Source organism: Dendrobates tinctorius, unplaced genomic scaffold (genome assembly GCF_039654945.1).
Source record: "Dendrobates tinctorius isolate UK_male_01 unplaced genomic scaffold, ASM3965494v1 ptg000075l, whole genome shotgun sequence".
NCBI lineage: Eukaryota > Metazoa > Chordata > Amphibia > Anura > Dendrobatidae > Dendrobates > Dendrobates tinctorius.
Genome location: NW_027361743.1, coordinates 9,484,804 through 9,502,432, shown reverse-complemented (window position 1 = coordinate 9,502,432; position 17,629 = coordinate 9,484,804). Strand labels below are relative to the sequence as shown.

General features: G+C 42.8%; 1 protein-coding gene across 3 annotated transcripts in view; it reads right to left on the bottom strand.

Moving 5' to 3' along the window:
• The window catches only part of MRE11 (MRE11 homolog, double strand break repair nuclease), a 296,568-nt gene that overhangs the window by 51,034 nt on the left and 227,905 nt on the right, over positions 1 to 17,629 (bottom strand). For 2 of the 3 annotated variants that reach the window (XM_073582975.1, XM_073582977.1), the window contains exons 17-18: positions 12,810 to 12,874; positions 7,967 to 8,031 (exon numbers count right to left, since the gene is read on the bottom strand). The exons of the other annotated variant lie outside the window; for it this stretch is intronic. In XM_073582975.1, the coding sequence (XP_073439076.1) occupies positions 7,967 to 8,031; positions 12,810 to 12,874 (130 nt within the window). The remainder of the gene's footprint in view (positions 1 to 7,966; positions 8,032 to 12,809; positions 12,875 to 17,629) is intronic. 3 annotated transcript variants of the gene reach the window in all.

Sequence of the window (17,629 nt, the reverse complement as noted above, 5' to 3'; positions counted from 1 at the left end):
AGCCGTAATATAGTATTACGGTTAACACGGACAAGCAGCGGAGGGGACCTTCACCCAATCCACGTACGGCCTGATCGTGCGCTGCCGCGAGGATTTACAGGCTTGACGATTTGTGGATATTCCTGTTTAGCCGCAGAGTTGCCCACATCATCATCTTAACCCCTTCCAGATTAGAAAATTGTAGTTTGTTTATTTTTCACGTTAGTTTTTCCCTCCCCTTAATTTTCTTTTTAATTGTCTGTTTACGACGAATTCTACTTTTGAAAGTCACCATTTATTTTACCATGTAAACCTTCTTGCCACAGCTCGCATTGATGTGCCATCCTGGATGAGCTGCACTACCTGAGCCACTTGTGTGGGTTGTAGAGTCCGTCTCATGCTACGACAAGTGTGAAAGCACAACCAACATTCAAAAGTGACCAAAACATCAGCCAGAAAGCATTGGTACTGAGATGTGGTCTGTGGTCCCCACCTGCAGAACCACTCCTTTATTGTGTGTGTCTTGATAATTGCCAATAATTTCCATCTGTTGTCTATTCCATTTGCACAACAGCATGTGAAATTGATTGTCAATCAGTGTTGCTTCCTAAGTGGACAGTTTGATTTCACAGAAGTTTCATTTACTTGGAGTTATATTCTGTTGTTGAAGTGTTCCCTTTATTTTTTGAGCAGTGTATATTTACATGCACTACACACACAGATATATACAGATAAATATGCATAAAAAAAGAGAGAGAGAGAGAGATTTTTTTTACGATTACGGAACGGCATTACTGGGTTAAAAATGATCCCGGAGCAAAGCTTCTGGGCATGCGCACATGAAAATAGCGGACCGTCAAGAGGAAAAAATGTTGCAGTGTCCATCTCATCCGCCCGGGAGCCAGGAAAATTTTGGCGGATCCATCAAAAAAACAGGGGTTACGGACGACCGTCAGTCAAGATCCGCCAATAATATAAGTCTATGGGGGGAAAAAAACGGATTCGCCCCTTTTTTGGAGGATCAGTTTTTTTCAAAAATTGGCGTATTTTGACTTACGCGACAAAACTGAAGTGTGAAAGAGGCCTTAGACAGCCATCCTGCCAAACTCTTTACCTGTTCACAGTAAACCTGGCCTTGTCAGGGGCGATTAACCCCTCTCAGCATGTAACAAGCTAGAGCATAGTTTACGGTACTTGAAAATATATCTTATTGGATATAGCCATTTGCTTCTCCTCCTGGACTGACCTTTCACTCTCAAAATTCTAAATTTGCAGGTAGAGTCTGTCTTCAGTGAAAACAGATTTTCCCATTACTTAGGCTGGTTTCACATTTGCGTTTTTTTGCGCTGGAAAAAAACGCATATGTGCGCATGCGTTTTTTCCCCTATATTTAACATGGGTGCGCATACCTGCGCGCTGGTAAGCGCACGTATGCGATTTTCATGCGCTGCGTTTTTTTGGGGTGTGCGTTTGTATTTTCCAGACGCAGCATGTTGCATTTTTTGGCCCTGCAAAAAAGCGCATGCGCACGTATGCGCACGTTTTGCGCTAAAAATGGCCATTATAGCCTATGGATGCGCATATGTGCGCACTGGCATGCTCATGTATGCGTTTTTTTGCACATGCGTTTTTTTTTGTTAACCATGGAATTTAGGGGTTTGGGTTAGAGTTAGGGTTAGTTAAGGGGGTTTAGGGTTAGGGTCAGGGTTAGGGTTGGGGTTAGGGTTAAGTATGGTTTGGTTAAGGGTTAGGGTCAGGGTTAGGGTTAGGGTTAAGTATGGTTTGGTTAAGGGTTAGGGTCAGGGTTAGGGTCAGGGTTAAGTATGGTTTGGTTAGGGTCAGGGTTAAGGTTAGTTAGGGTTTGGGTTAGGGTTAAGTATGGTTTGGTTAAGGGTTAGGGTCAGGGTTAGGGTTAGGGTTAGTAAAGTCATGGTTTGGGTTAGTGTGAGGGTTAGGGTTAGGGTTAGTAAAGTCATGGTTTGGGTTAGTGTGAGGGTTAGGGTTAGTAAAGTCATGGTTTGGGTTAGTGTGAGGGTTAGGGTTAGTAAAGTCATGGTTTGGGTTAGTGTGAGGGTTAGGGTTAGTAAAGTCATGGTTTGGGTTAGTGTGAGGGTTAGGGTTAGGGTCAGGGTTAGGGTTAGTAAAGTCATGGTTTGGGTTAGTGTGAGGGGCCACCTAATGTTGGAAAAAAACGCAAACGCGGTAAAAACGCACTAAAAACGCATACAAACGCATAAAAACGCTGCGTTTTTTTCATGCATGCTCATAAAAATGCTTGAAAAAAACGCAGCAGTTGTATGCTTTTGTATGCGTTTTTTCAATGCGTTTTTTTGCGGGAAAAACGCGCTGCAAAAAAAAAGCAAGTGTGAAACTAGCCTTAGGTAGGAGATGACAGTTGGTTCTCGTGAAGTTCTATGGAGAATTGTAACTGTTGTTTCAGCAGAACTTTGAGCAGAATGTCTGTATCTGCCTTTAGCTTTTCCCTCCATAGAATTTTAAAAGCACCAATTATCATCTCATATCTCCGTAATGTGAATATTTCTTCAGGAACACAGATTTTTATCCATGAACTGACCAGAAGGAGAAAGAAGCAGATTTGCCTGATAAAATATATTGCAAAATTGTTTGTTTCCATGTTTACTATTGAGTTTTGAAATAAAAATGAAAATGAAGGCTACACTTCTGTATCACGCAAAAAAAAAAAAGGTATTAAATTATAGGAACACTTTACCCAAAATACCCCCCATATCTGTCTTCTAAGCCTATGCTTTGTGTAGGTAAGGATTACGTTGTGCCGTACCGACACTCCAAATAATTGGTTACCTAGGAGGTCTGGGAGCTTGGAGCGAGCACTCCTGTTGTTACGTAAGACTAATAATTGCTTTTAATTATTTACTGAAGGATCTATACTAATTAAGTTTGGGTAGTCGTGAAACGTCTAGAATACTGGGGATTTGCCATAAATTGTGCACATGGGGGAACATGCATCACGGTTAGAACAAAGGGCAGCCTGTAAGGCGAGTGACGCAGAACTTTTTCAAAACTTTTTTGTTACAACGGCATGCTTAATGGTTACAGAGCAAAGAGCTGAGTGGTCTTCCTCTATGGGGCGGAGGACTATGAAATATGTTAACAAGTCTACCAGCTTTCATCGACCTGGGAGGTAAGAGTCCACCAAGGTCTGCCCTATCCAATCCAGGTGTTTTATGTAGCAGACACTATATACTTTTGATCTATGCGCCCTTGTTGCTGCTTCATTACAACAGTATCTTCCCATTTCACGAACTGTCTGACTGCCAGGGGCTGCAAACATATGGCCTGCACGTTGTCCAACGCACCGCACAGTGGGAGACCAGTCCTGGACTATCGAGTGGTCAGTGCAGTCCCAGTCCTATTCCTTCACAAGAAAGAGTTCGCCATTAGGGCTCCTGTACTTTAACTTGCATCAATAGCACAACAGTCACAGAAGCTTCACATAAGTTATGTTTATTCTGCAATTTATTGTAGGTCACTTTACAATGTTTCGCTATTTGATGTCACCCCCTCGGCACTGGCTCCCAAGTTGTGGTAGTCCTGTACAGACTGTCATTCCCCCATCTTCTCGGTTTCTTTGCCTCCCAAGCAAGCAATGTCTCTTACTACTCAACTACTCCTCTACCCTGTGACAACCTCAGGCCATGTGTGTAGCACCTTCTTCGGGGGATCTGGTCTACTCATAGAATCGTAGAGTTGGAAGGGACCTCCTGGGCCATCTGGTCCAACCCCCTGCTCAAAGCAGGATTCGCTAAATCATCCCAGACAGATATCTGTCCAGCCTCTGTTTGAAGACTTCTATTGAAGGAGAACTCACCACCTCTAGTGGCAGCCTGTTCCACTCATTGATCACTCTGTCAAAAAGTTTTCTCTAATGTCTAATCTGTGTCTCCTACCATTCAGTTTCAACCCACAGGGTTTGCAGACCGGTCACCATTCTGGTCGCTCTTTTCTGAACTTGCTCCAGTTTGTTGATGTCTTTCTTAAAATGTGGCGCCCAAAACTGGACACATTATTCCAGATGAGGTCTGACCAAAGAGTAGAGGGAAATAATGACTTCACGTGATATAGACTGTATGCTTCTGTTAATACATCCTAGAACTGCATTTGCCTTTTTTTCTGCTGCATCACACTGCTGACTCATATTCAGTCTGTGATCTATTAGTAAACCCAAGTCTTTTTCACATGTGCTGTTGCTTAGCCCTATTCCTTCCATTCTGTATATGCTTTTTTCATTTTTATTGCCCAGATGTAGTACTTTGCATTTTTCCCTGTTAAAAACCATTCTGTTAGTTGCTGCCCACTTCTCCAGTTTATTTATATCTTTTTGAATCCTCTCTCTCTCTTCTCTAGTATTAGCTATCCCTCCTAGCTTTGTGTCATCAGCAAATTTAATCAGTTTACCCTCAATTCCTTCAACTAAATCATTGATAAAGATGTTGAACAATACAGTGCCCAGGACAGAGCCCTGTGGTACCCCACTTGAGACATTCTTCCAACTGGATGTGCAGCCATTTACGACCACTCTTTGGGTCCGATCATTAAGTTAGTTATGAATCCACCTAACAGTTGCCTTGTCCATTCCATACTTAGTCATTTTTTCAATAAGGATTGTGTGAGATACTTTGTCAAATGCTTTGCTGAAGTCAAGATATACTATATCTACAGCATTTCCCTGATCCACCCAATCAGTGATTCCGTCATAGAAGGAAATTAAGTTAGTTTGACATGACTTATTAGTTACAAACCCATGCTGACTCTGTTTAATCACTTCATTCTTATCCAGGTACTGACATACATGTTGTTTAATAATTTGTTCAAAGATCTTTCCTGGTATAGAAGTCAGACTCACCGGCCTATAGTTGCCTGGGTCCACCTTCTTCCCCTTTTTGAAGATAGGAACAACATTTGCTCTTCTCCAGTCTTCAGGGACTTCTCCTGTTCTCCACGAATTTTCAAAGATTATGGAGAGCGGTTCAAAAATTTCTTCTGCTATCTCCTTCAGTACTCTGGGGTGTAATTCATCTGGACCTGGAGACTTGAATTCATTTGGGTTAGCTAAGTGTTTCCTCACTATATTTCTGTTTATAGATATCCTGGATTCTTCTATTCCCTTAACAGGACAGTGAAGAATAGTTGATGTTTCATTTCCTTTCTGAGAGAAAACAGATGCAAAATAGGAATTTAAAAGTTCGGCCTTCTCAACATCTCGTCTTACCATTTCATCATTTTCATCCTGTAAAAAACCCTATAGCATCTTTGACTTTTCTTTTACTTTTGACATATCCCCAAAATCCTTTACTATTGCTTTTGACGTCTCTTGCAAGCCTCAATTCATTGTCAGCTTTAGCTAATCTGATTTGTACCCTGCAGGTTCTGCAGACAGCATTATATTCTTCTTTAGATATGCCTCCCTCTTTCCATTTTATAAACATTTATTTCTTCCTTTTTAGCATGTGCTTAAGTTCTGTGTTCATCTATCCTGGTTTCCTTAAATGCTTCCAATTCTTCCCTCTTTTCGGAATTGTTAACGATTGTGCTTTGAGGATTTCATTTTTCAAGATTTCCCATCCTTCTTGGACATTTTTGTCCTTAAAGATATCCAGCCATTGGATCCCTCCAATTCTCTTTCTGAATCCCTTAAAATCTGCCTTTCTGAAATCTAACCTTGACGTCTGATTCTTCACAGCTCTTCTTCCTCTAGTTATACAAAATTCTAAAATAGCATGGTCGCTACCTCCTAGGGTCCCAGCCACTTTTACCTCCTCAACCATTTCCTCCCTGTTTATAAGGATTAGATCCAAGGCAGCAGTTCCCCTTGTCTTCTCCCCTACCTTTTGGAAGATAAAGTTGTCAGCAAGAGGATATGAATTTCCTTGACCTGTTAGTTTTGCCTGAGAGAGATTCCCCACAAATGTCAGGATAGTTGAAATCTCCCATGACAACCATGTCCTATTTTTTGGAGAACTTGGCCATTTGATACATAAAGAGTTCATCCATATCTCCAGCTTGCACAGGCGGCCTGTAGTAAATGCCTACAATGGTGTCCTTTCCATTGTTCTGTCCTTGTATTCTTACCCAAACAGTTTCCACAGAACTCCCAGTCTCTGAAGCTTGGATCTATGTGCAGATATACGCGTTTCTAACATACAATGCGACACCACCTCCTCGTTTATCAAGTTTGTTTCTTGCAAATAAGTTGTATCCTTCTAGCCTTGTATTCCAATCATATGTATTGTCCCACCAAGTTTCAGTGATTCCAATGACATCATATTTCTTTTCCTGTGTTAGTAGTTCTAATTCTCCTTGTTTGTTGCCCATGCTTTGTGCATTAGTATAGAAACATTTTAGTTTGTGATTGGTTTCTCTTTCTCCAATATTTTTATTATTTAGATTCTTTTGTCTTTGTTTTTCCTTTCCACTTCTAATACCAGAGTTCTCAATAGCATTTGTCAGGTGTATGACTTTTTCTGGCCTTTTGCTAACCTTCCCACATTGTTCTAGTTTAAAGCTCTCCTGATGAGTGTAGCAAGGCGACTTCCAAATACATGTTTTCCAGTCTTCGTAAGGTGCACCCCATCTCTAGCAAGTAGTCCATCGTATAGGTAATTCACTCCGTGATCCAGAAATTCAAATTGTTGTTGACGGAACCATCGACGTAGCCAGTTGTTCATCTGCAGAATCTTATTCCACCTCCTTGTTCCTTGGCCATCCACTGGGAGGATGGAAGAGAAGACCACCTGCGCTCCCAGTTCTTTCACTTTCTTACCTAAGTTTTCAGTCACTGTAGATGGTTTCCAGGTCGTTTCTTGTTGTGTCATTTGTCCCCACATGTATTAGCAGGAATGGGTAGTCATCTGTAGGTCTGAAGAGTCCTGTCAGACACATTATTAATTTTTGCACCTGGAAGACAGCACATTTCTCTTGAGGTTATATCTGGTCTGCAGATAGCAGCCTCTGTTCCTCTCAACAGGGAATGCCCCATGACCACTCTCCGTTTCTTCTTCACAACATTTTTCTTTCTCCATCCAGGAGGACTCTGAGGGCGTACAAGGTTGCTGTTTGTGGGCAAAGTCTTACCTTATGTATTTCTTCATCGTTCTCCTGCGTGAGAGCCTGGTACTGGTTCCTGAGCAGTATGGGTGCTGACTGCCTCCCGTTCCTCCTGCTTCTCTGGGTCACATGTTTCCATTCCTCTGTTTCTTCAGGTGCACTTCGAATTTCTTCTCTTTTTGTAACATGAAGAGATAATTCTGCTCTGTCTAAGAACTCTTCACCTTCCTTAATGATCTTCAATGTAGCTAACCTCTCTTCGAGATTTTGCAACTTTTCCTCCAACAGGGACATAAACTTGCATTTGTGGCATGTGAAGTTTGGCTTTTCCACTGGTAAGTCTGTGAACATGTAGCAAGAAATGCAGCTCACCAAATGGCTCCTGGCCTCTTCCATATTGAGATTCTCAAAGAGATTTCAAAGCAATGAAAAATGAGCCAAAATATCGGCGCGTGGTTTACCAAATTTCTCTTGTCAGCTGCAACGGCCAAAATCCAGTGATTGTTGAGCTCGCGGAGACTCTTCACTTATCCCAGAAGGCACTGGGAATATGCAAATCATCTCCTCAGGACTCTTCCCCTGGTTACTCACAAGCCCATGGACAGTCCCACAGCAGCTTCACTCCACTAAGTCTCCCAGACGATAATTTGAGACTCACCTCATGCAGTCACACCGTTGTTCATCCCCCAATTTGGTGGGTCTGCCCTTGAAAATTTGCCTTCTGCACTTACTTATCATATTTGTAGCCCATTTCTTTCAACACGACAACACAGTGCAATACGCTGATGAGGCCTGCACTGACCCTGGTATCTTATCAACACTTTTGATGAAGGAAAAAAAAGCAAAAAAACCCACATGTAATACATTTGGTGCCACGCACACAATACAATACGCAGCTTACCTCTTGTTCACTTGTGAAGCCGGGGTGAAAGAAACCTCAAGATCGGAGTCATCATCCTCTATCTCCTGAACAGATGGAAAGGGAACTGTTATTGCAAATAATAACTAGCATGTTGAGTACTTTTCTTTAAAAAAAAATGCTGGAAAAAGAAAGAAAAAAAAAAAAAGGAAGGCGCTCTGACCACTATAAAGATGTATACAGTGGGTATGGAAAGTATTCAGACCCCTTTAATTTTTTCACTCTTTGTTTCATTGCAGCCATTTCGTAAATGCAAAAAAAATTCATTTTTTTTCTCATTAATGTACACTCTGCACCCATTCTTGACTGAAAAAATCAGAAATGTAGAAATTTTTGCAAATTTATTAAAAAAGAAAAACTTTAATATCACATGGTCATAAATATTCAAACCCTTTGCTGAGACACACATATTTAACCCACATGCTGTCCATTTCCTTGTGATCCACCTTGAGATGGTTCTATTCCTCCATTGGAGTACAGCTGTGTTTAATTAAACTGATTGGACTTGATTTGTAAAGGCACACACCTGTCTATATAAGACCTCACAGCTCACAGTGCATGTCAGACCAAATGAGAATCATGAGGTCAAAGGACCTGGCCAAGGAGCTCAGAGACAGAATTGTGGCAATGCACAGATCTGGCCAAGGTTACAAAGGAATTTCTGCAGTACTCAAAGTTCATAAGGGCACAGTGGCCTCCATAATCCCTAAATAGAAGAAGTTTGGGACCACCGGAAGTCTTCCTAGACCTGGCCATCCAGCCAAACTGAGCAATCGTAGAAGAGCCTTGGTGGGAGAGGTAAAGAAGAACCCCAAGATCACTGTGGCTGAGCTCCACAGATGCAGTAGGGAGATGGGAGAAAGTTCCACAAAGTCAACTATCGCTGCAGCCATCCACCAGTGGGGCCTTTATGGCAGAGTGGCCCGACAGAAGCCTCTCCTCAGTGCCAAACATATGAAAGCCTGCATAGAGTTTGCTAAATAAAACACATGAAAGACTCCCAGACTATGAGAAATAAGATTCTGTGGTCTGATGAGATGAAGATAGAACTTTTTGGTGATAATTCTAGGCGGTATGTGTGGAGTAAACCAGGCACTGCTCATCACCTGCCCAATACAATCCCAACAGTGAAACATGGTGGTGGCAGCATCATGCTATGGGGGTGTTTTTCAAGTGCAGGGACAGGACGAATGGCTGCAATTGAAGGAAACATGAATGCGGCCAAGTACAGAGATATCCTGGATGAAAACCTCTTCCAGAGCGCTCTGGACCTCAGACTTGGCCGAAGGTTCACCTTCCAACAAGACAATGACCCTAAGCACACAGCTAAAATAGCAAAGGAATGGCTTCAGAACAACTCTGTGACCATTCTTGACTGTCCCAGCCAGAGCCCTGACCTAAACTCATTTGAGCATCTCTGGAGAGACCTGAAAATGGCTGTCCACCAACATTCACCATCCAACCTGACGGAACTGGAGAGGATCTGCAATGAAAAATGGCAGAGGATCCCCAAATCCAGGTGTGAAAAACTTGTTGCAGCATTCCCAAGAAGACTCATGGCTGTACAGTCATGGCCAAAAGTTTTGAGAATGACACAAATATTATATTTTCACATGATCTGCTGGCCTCTGGTTTTTATGTGTTTGTCAGATGTTATTATCACATACAGAAATATAATTGCAATCATATTATGAGTAGCAAAAGGTTATATTGACAGTTAGAATGAGTTAATGCAGCAAGTCAATATTTGCAGTGTTGACCCTTCTTCTTCAGGACCTCAGCAATTCTCCCTTGCATGCTCTCAATCAACTTCTGGATCAAATCCTGACTGATAGCAGTCCATTCTTGCAAAATCAATGCTTTTATTTTGTCTGAATTTGAAGGTTTTTGTTTGTCCACCCATCTCTTGATGATTGACCACAAGTTCTCAATGGGATTAAGATCTGGGGAGTTTCCATGCCATGGTCCCAAAATCTCTATGTTTTGTTCCCTGAGCCATTTAGTTATCACCTTTACTTTATGGCAAGGTGCTCCATCATGTTGAAAAAGGCATTGTTGATCGCCAAACTGCTCTTGGACGGTTGGGAGAAGTTGCTCTTGGAGGACATTCTGGTACCATTCTTTATTCATGGCTGTGTTTTTAGGCAAGACTGAGTGAGAGCCCATTCCCTTGGCTGAGAAGCCACCCCACACGAATGGTTTCAGGATGCTTGACAGTTGGCATGAGACAAGACTGGTGGTAGCGCTCACCTGGTCTTCTCCGAATAAGCCGTTTTCCAGATGTCCCAAACAATCGAAAAGGGGATTATTAAGAGAAAATGACTTTACCCCAGTCCTCAGCAGTCCACTCCCTGTACCTCTTGCAGAATATCAGTCTGTCCATGATGTTTTTCCTGGAGAGAAGTGGCTTCTTTGCTGCCCTCCTTGAGACCAGGCCTTGCTCCAAGAGTCTCCGCCTCACAGTGCGTGCAGATGCACTCACCTGCCTGCTGCCATTCCTGAACAAGCTCTGCACTGCTGGTAGCCCGATCCCGCAACTGAAACACTTTTAAGAGACGGTCCTGGCGCTTGCTGGTCTTTCTTGGGCGCCCTGGAGCCTTTTTGGCAACAAGGGAACCTCTCTACTTGAAGTTCTTGATGATGCGATAGATTGTTGACTGAGGTGCAATCTTTCTAGCTGCGATACTCTTCCCTGTAAGGCCATTTTTGTGCAGTGCAATGATGACTGCACGTGTTTCTTTAGAAATAACCATGGTTAACAGAAGAGAAACAATGATGCCAAGCACCAGCCTCCTTTTAAAGTGTCCAGTGGTGTCATTCTTACTTAATCATTACAGATTGATCTCCAGCCCTGTCCTCATCAACACCCACACCTGTGTTAATGGAGCAATCACTGAAACGATGTTAGCTGGTCCTTTTAAGGCAGGGCTGCAATGATGTTGAAATGTGTTTTGGGGGATAAAGTTCATTTTCTAGGCAAATATTGACTTTGCAAGTAATTGCTGTTAAGCTGATCACTCTTTATAACATTCTGGAGTATATGCAAATTGCCATTAGAAAAAATGAAGCAGTAGACTTTGTAAAAATTAATATTTGTGTCATTCTCAAAACTTTTGGCCATGACTGTACTAGCTCAAATGGGTGCTTCTACTCAATACTGAGCGAAGGATCTGAATACTTATAACCATTCAGTTTTTGTTTTTTAATAAATTTGCAAAAATTTCTACATTTGTGTTTTTTTCAGACAAGATGGGGTGCAGAGTGTACATTAATGAGAAAAAAAAATTAACTTTTATGAATTTTCCAAATGGCTGCAATGAAACAAAGAGTGAAAAATTATAGGAAAACTAAAAACTTTGTAATTATAATTTAGCGATAATACAGATGTAGCCTTTCTTAAAGTACCAAAGACATCGCAATACAGAAAGATATCTACAAATTCAATGGCTTTCTGCATCCTGATACCTTCTTGTCTGTTAATTTTCGGAAGGCTTCATATGGCGCTATAAGAAAGACAGGCTGAAGTTGGGGCTCTCATCTACTTTGTTTTTCCCATAAACAATAAGTTCTTTTTAAAGGATGTTGTTCAGGCGTGGGATGAAAGTCTGCACATACTCAGTGTGACTGAAGACTCCTGAATCTTGACAGCGAATGGTGCGCATGCAGTCAGGATTCTCTGGTATTGCTGGTATAAATGGGCGATCACATGATTTGCATACTTGCAGTAATGTGCCAACTAGACATGCTCATCCTCCCTCAATACAAGTGTGCGGAGAAAGGTTGAGCACATCTAGTCGGAATGTAAGTGCAAATCGTGAACTGAATGCTCGTTTACACCGACAAGATGAGAAAATCCTGACAGCAAGAAGATTCTAAAATGAGAAGCATGACGAAGACCATATATAAATGCAAAAGTAAACAACTCTAATGAAAAATAGATAAAACCATATATAAAGTACAACACAAGGAATGCAGAAAGGTTAAGAATCAGACAAAAGTGAAGACGCATGTTTCACCCAGTGTGCTTCATCAGGAACCACTGTGCACGCTGTCAGGATTCAGAAGTCTACAGTCGCGTAAGGCGACTCTAGACTTTCATTCCAAACACGGAAAACCCCTTTTAGGATGTGAACAACCTGCTGCAATAACAAGGATTGAAGGTAACTCTGACTCCGTCTGTGTAACTTGTGTTCAAATGCAACCAAAGGATAAGAGAGGGAGCTAAAAGCTAAAACACAGATCCATTTGTCTCCAAATTTATTTCTTTTAAGGCCTCATTTTTCACGTGTTCTGGGTTTTTCACATGTAGAACAAGTACCCATTACTGTCTAAAAAAAAAAACGAGACATGTCCGCTTTTGAGCTGAGTAGAAAACAAAAATTTACCTTACAAGTCTATGAAAATCATTCCGTGTGCTATCCATTTTTAATATTGCATCGGGTAGGAGAAGCTTTGCAATTTTTTTATTTTTTAAGCATGGGGTGAAAAATTATTGATTGTAAAAAACGGGCACGCTGGTCAACCATTGATCCAAATTAATTATGGAAATAGGTCTGTGTCTTTCACTTACGTGAAAAATATGGATGTCTGAATGAAGCCTAAGGGTGAATATTGAGCACCTGATGAAAAATTGTGCAGCAGGACATAGTCCTTATGCACAAAGCCGACGGTTCTCTATGTGACGCGCACTGCTCTACAGAGAGCACGCAGCAGGAAATGTACCGCTGACTACCATACAAAAAGTTTTCCAAAGTTACTTGTGCAAAATTACATCCAACTTATTTGTTTGTAAAGATTCAATCTTCGGGAGTGGGGTCCAACCTACCTCGGAATAATTCTTTGCGGGGACTTTTCTGGAAGAAGGTTGTCTTGACGACGAAGATTTAAATGCTGGAGAAGGAGATAAACATGAGCGCATGTTCAAGATGTCATTTTCTTCTTAAGTACAGACACGTAAGCTTATGTTGTAGCGTGCACGATATGAAGTGTTCTTGTAAAGTGAATTCCCTCTCAAAATAGGAGTTTTTGTGAACAGCAATCATCCAAAGCCCGTATGTGGTGTGAAATTAGGTTTGCACAACAGTAATTACAACAAACAAAACTTAAATGGCAGAAATAATAAGAAATGATTGCGGCTAGCTAGAGAATACTTAGGACGACCAAAAGCTTTTTTCTTTGCAGTCTCTGTTGCTGATGATTAATCGTACAGACAGTACTTTACTGATTACTGAAAATAGCTGTCCCGCTTCGGTGTAAGTTCAGCTAAGAAAGGGCCAGAAATGTTTTTTTTCACTTTATGATTCTGTATGAAAGCTTAGATTCCCCTAGTCCATCATCAGAAAACCCTTTAATAAAGTTAAAGAGGGCCATATACTGGATATTTAAGTACCTTCTGCAAGAAGTGCTGCTCCGCTGATTCTGGAACAGTTTTTCTTTTTCTCCTGTTCCCCTCTGTTCAAAAGTTATGCCCCCAGCAGTAATGGTGCAAATTTTCCCTTCAATCACCTGGGCGTGTACCATAGAACTTCTCCGTGGGCGTGGCCATGTTTTGATTGGCCAGTGTCAGAAGATAAAAAGCAAGTGCCCACAGAAAAGTTCTGCGATGGTTGAAGGGAAAATTTACATAATTTTTCCACAGGGCATAACTTTGGAATGTATTATGAATGAGTCAACGTAGGAGGCAAAAACAGAAATACTAGCTAAGTCCAGAAAACCAGAGAAGTTGGCAGCTATCGGATTGCAGGCCCCTGAACCTATCAACAACAACTAGCAGTAGCCGTGGGGGGTTCCTACGGTGCCCTAGACCCCTCGATCACAGCCGGAGAACTACAAAGCCTAAAGACAGAAAGGGAAATCTAAACTTCCCCAGAGCAGACCCCAAAGCAATAGGCAGCCCCCAACATATAATGACGGTGAAGCAAGATGAAAAAACACTCACACAGATAGAAAGATAGGCTGAGCAAATGATGGGGCCCAAGCTAACTAAATAGGACAGGATAGGAAAGCTGCTGTCGGCAATCCGCCAAAAACCCTATCAAAACAAGGGCCAACAGGCTGATAGGGAAAAAGGCCCTGAAGACGCTAGGCTTCAAAAGACTATATCCGCACTCAGGTATTTTCTGAAGACAGAGCAAAAAGGAATTCAACTCACCCCAGCAGGGAATGGCAGAAATTCAGAAAAACAAGGCAAAACAAAACAAAACACAAATGCAAAAAGCAGTGCAGAAAACTTAGCTTTTGAGGAGCAGGAATCAGACTGGTCTCCTAGAATCCCTCAGAGAGATCACCAGCAAGGCAGAAGGGCGTCGGCTGCCTTATATCCAGTCAGCAATTCCCGTCATCATCATCATACCCAGGTGCTTGGTAATCAGCCTCACTACCTTCCTTCACCAGAAGAGGGAGATCATCAGACCTCAATGGTGAAGGGGAAAATGAACTCACAACAGTACCTCCCCCTTGAGGAGGGGTCACCGAACCCTCATCTACGCCACCAGGGCGATCAGGGTGAGCCCGATGAAAGGCACGCACCAATCTTTTGGCATGAACATCAGAGGCAGAGACCCAGGAATTATCCTCCTGACCATAACCCTTCCACTTAACCAAATACTGGAGTCTCCGTCTAGCCAGACGGGAATCCAGTATCTTCTCTACCTCATATTCCATGTTACCTTCAACCAATACAGGGTCCGGAGATGCCACCCCAGGAACTACTGGTTCAACAAACCTCTTCAACAAGGACTTATGAAACACATTATGGATTTTAAATGCGACAGGAAGAGCCAAACGAAAAGAGACCGGATTAATAATCTCCACAATCTTGTAAGGTCCAATAAATCTAGGCTTAAACTTAGGAGAAGCCACCTTCATAGCGATATTTTTTGATGATAACCAAACCATATCACCAACCTTAAACTGGGGGCCAATGGTCCTATGTCGGTTGGAAAACCGCTGGGCCTTTTCCTGGGAGAGAGATAACTTATCCACCACTTGGTCCCAGATCTGGTGCATTCTCTCCACCACAGTGTCAACACCTGGGCAGGCAGAAGGCTCCACCTGCCCTGAAGAAAATCGAGGATGAAACCCAAAGTTACAAAAAAAAGGTGACATCAAAGTGGCAGAACTAGCTCTATTATTTAAAGCAAATTCGGCCAAGAGCAAAAATGAAACCCAATCATCCTGATCAGCGGAAATAAAACATCTCAAATACGACTCCAAGGTCTGGTTTGTTCTCTCCGTCTGCCCATTGGTCTGAGGGTGAAAAGCAGAGGAGAAGGACAACTGAATACCCAGCTTGGAACAGAAAGTCCTCCAAAATCTAGACACAAACTGAACTCCTCTGTCAGATACAATGTTCTCAGGAATCCCGTGCAAGCGAACCACCTGTTGCAAAAACAGGGGCACCAACTCAGAGGAAGATGGCAACTTAGGGAGTGGTACAAGATGAACCATCTTAGAGAACCTATCACAAATCACCCAAATAACAGTCATTCTCTGAGAGACAGGCATATCAGAGATGAAATCCATTGAAATATGGGTCCATGGCCTCCTGGGCACCGGCAAAGGCATCAACAACCCACTAGAGCGAGAACAAGGTTTAGACCGGGAGCAAGTCCCACAGGACTGCACAAAATTCCTGACATCACGAGACAAGGCGGGCCACCAAAAAGACCGACTCACCAGATCTCTAGTACCAAAAATACCTGGATGACCAGCCAATGCAGAGCAATGAACTTCAGACATCACCCTCTTCTTCCACTGGTCAGGAACATACAACTTTCCCCTGGGACAACGCTCAGGTTTGTCCTCCTGGAACTCTTCCAGAGCACGTCTCAAATCGGGCGAGATGGCAGAAAGAACTACCCCTTCGCCTAAGATGGTAGCAGGCTTGGTCACCACAGGAGAATCAGCAAAGAAGCTCCTAGAGAGAGCGTCAGCCTTGACATTCTTAGTGCCAGGAAGAAAAGAGACCACAAAATCAAAACGTGTAAAAAACAAGGCCCACCTAGCCTGTCTAGGGTTCAAACGTTTGGCCGACTCTAGGTAAATCAAATTCTTGTGGTCAGTGAGGACCACGACTTGATGTTTAGCTCCCTCCAACCAATGTCTCCACTCCTCAAATGCCCATTTCATGGCTAACAGTTCCCGATTCCCCACATCATAGTTACATTCGGATGGAGAGAACTTTCGGGAAAAGAAAGCACAAGGATTCATTTTAGATGTTACAGAATCCTTTTGGGACAAAACAGCTCCTGCACCAATCTCAGAAGCGTCCACCTCTACCTGGAACGGAAGTGAGACATCAGGTTGCCGCAAAACCGGGGCAGAAGTGAATCTTCGCTTCAGCTCCTGAAAGGAAGAAACAGCCTCCGGAGACCAATTCAACACATTAGCACCCTTCTTAGTCAGATCAGTCAATGGCTGGGCAATACTAGAAAATTTTGCTATAAATTTACGATAAAAATTAGCAAAACCCAAAAACTTCTGGAGGGCCTTCAAAGAAGTGGGCTGAACCCAATCATAAATGGCCTGTACCTTGGCCGGGTCCATTTCAATAGTTGACGGAGACAAAATAAATCCCAAAAAAGAAATCCTCTGTACCCCAAAAAGGCATTTCGATCCTTTGACATACAGGGAATTCTCCCTCAAGATCCAGAACACAGTCCAAACATGTTCCACATGAGAATCCCAATCCTTAGAGAAGATCAAAATATCATCCAGATAGATAATCAAAAATTTATCCACAAAGTCTTGGAAAATGTCGTTCATGAAGCACTGGAAGACAGAAGGGGCATGAGTGAGCCCAAAAGGCATCACCAGGTACTCAAAATGTCCCTCCAGAGTATTAAACGCCGTCTTCCATTCATCCCCATGCTTAATGCGGATAAGGTTATACGCCACCCTGAGGTCAAGCTTGGTAACCCAGCAAGCACCTTTAACTCTGGAGAATAGATCCGAAATCAGGGGTAACGGATACTGATATTTAATAGTAATTTTGTTGAGGGCACGATAATCAATACAAGGCCTGAGAGAATCATGTGGGAATAGTGGATGAGGGCAGGTATATCTCGCCCAGATTCCTTTCCTATGTGGCCTAGTCTGGTCAGTATCGCACCTGCTTGCTAATGAATAATGGGAGGTGGATATAAAAGGATGCCAGGTGGTTGTGTGAGTGTCTCAGCCTGGGAACACAGAGAGCTTGTCTGTGTGAGAGACACACGTGAGTGGAAGCAGTGCCCACTGCAACTGTGGTTTGGCTGGACGGGAGAAGCCCGCCAGTTGGTAGATAGGTTGTCCATTGTTTAGTTAGTGCCGGACAGGCAAGGATTTGTTTTATGTTTTATTTCCTTTTTTGCATTGCTTTCACCGTTAATAAACCTGACCCAGGGTCAGTTTCACCCGAATCCCAGCTCTGCGCCTGAGTTTCATGCTGAACTCACGTGACCTTTGACCCCAGCAAAGCCGATCCTGGAGTGTTTTATCACATTGTGATGGAGAACGCGGGCATCACGTTGCAAGCATGAGCATGGAGGACGTGGTGAAAGCGCTGGTACAGTCCACCGCCGTCCAGCAAGAAGCTAATCGGGTGATGATGGCCCAGCTGAAGGAGTTGGTGGACATGACAGCTACCGATCGTTCGCTTCTCCA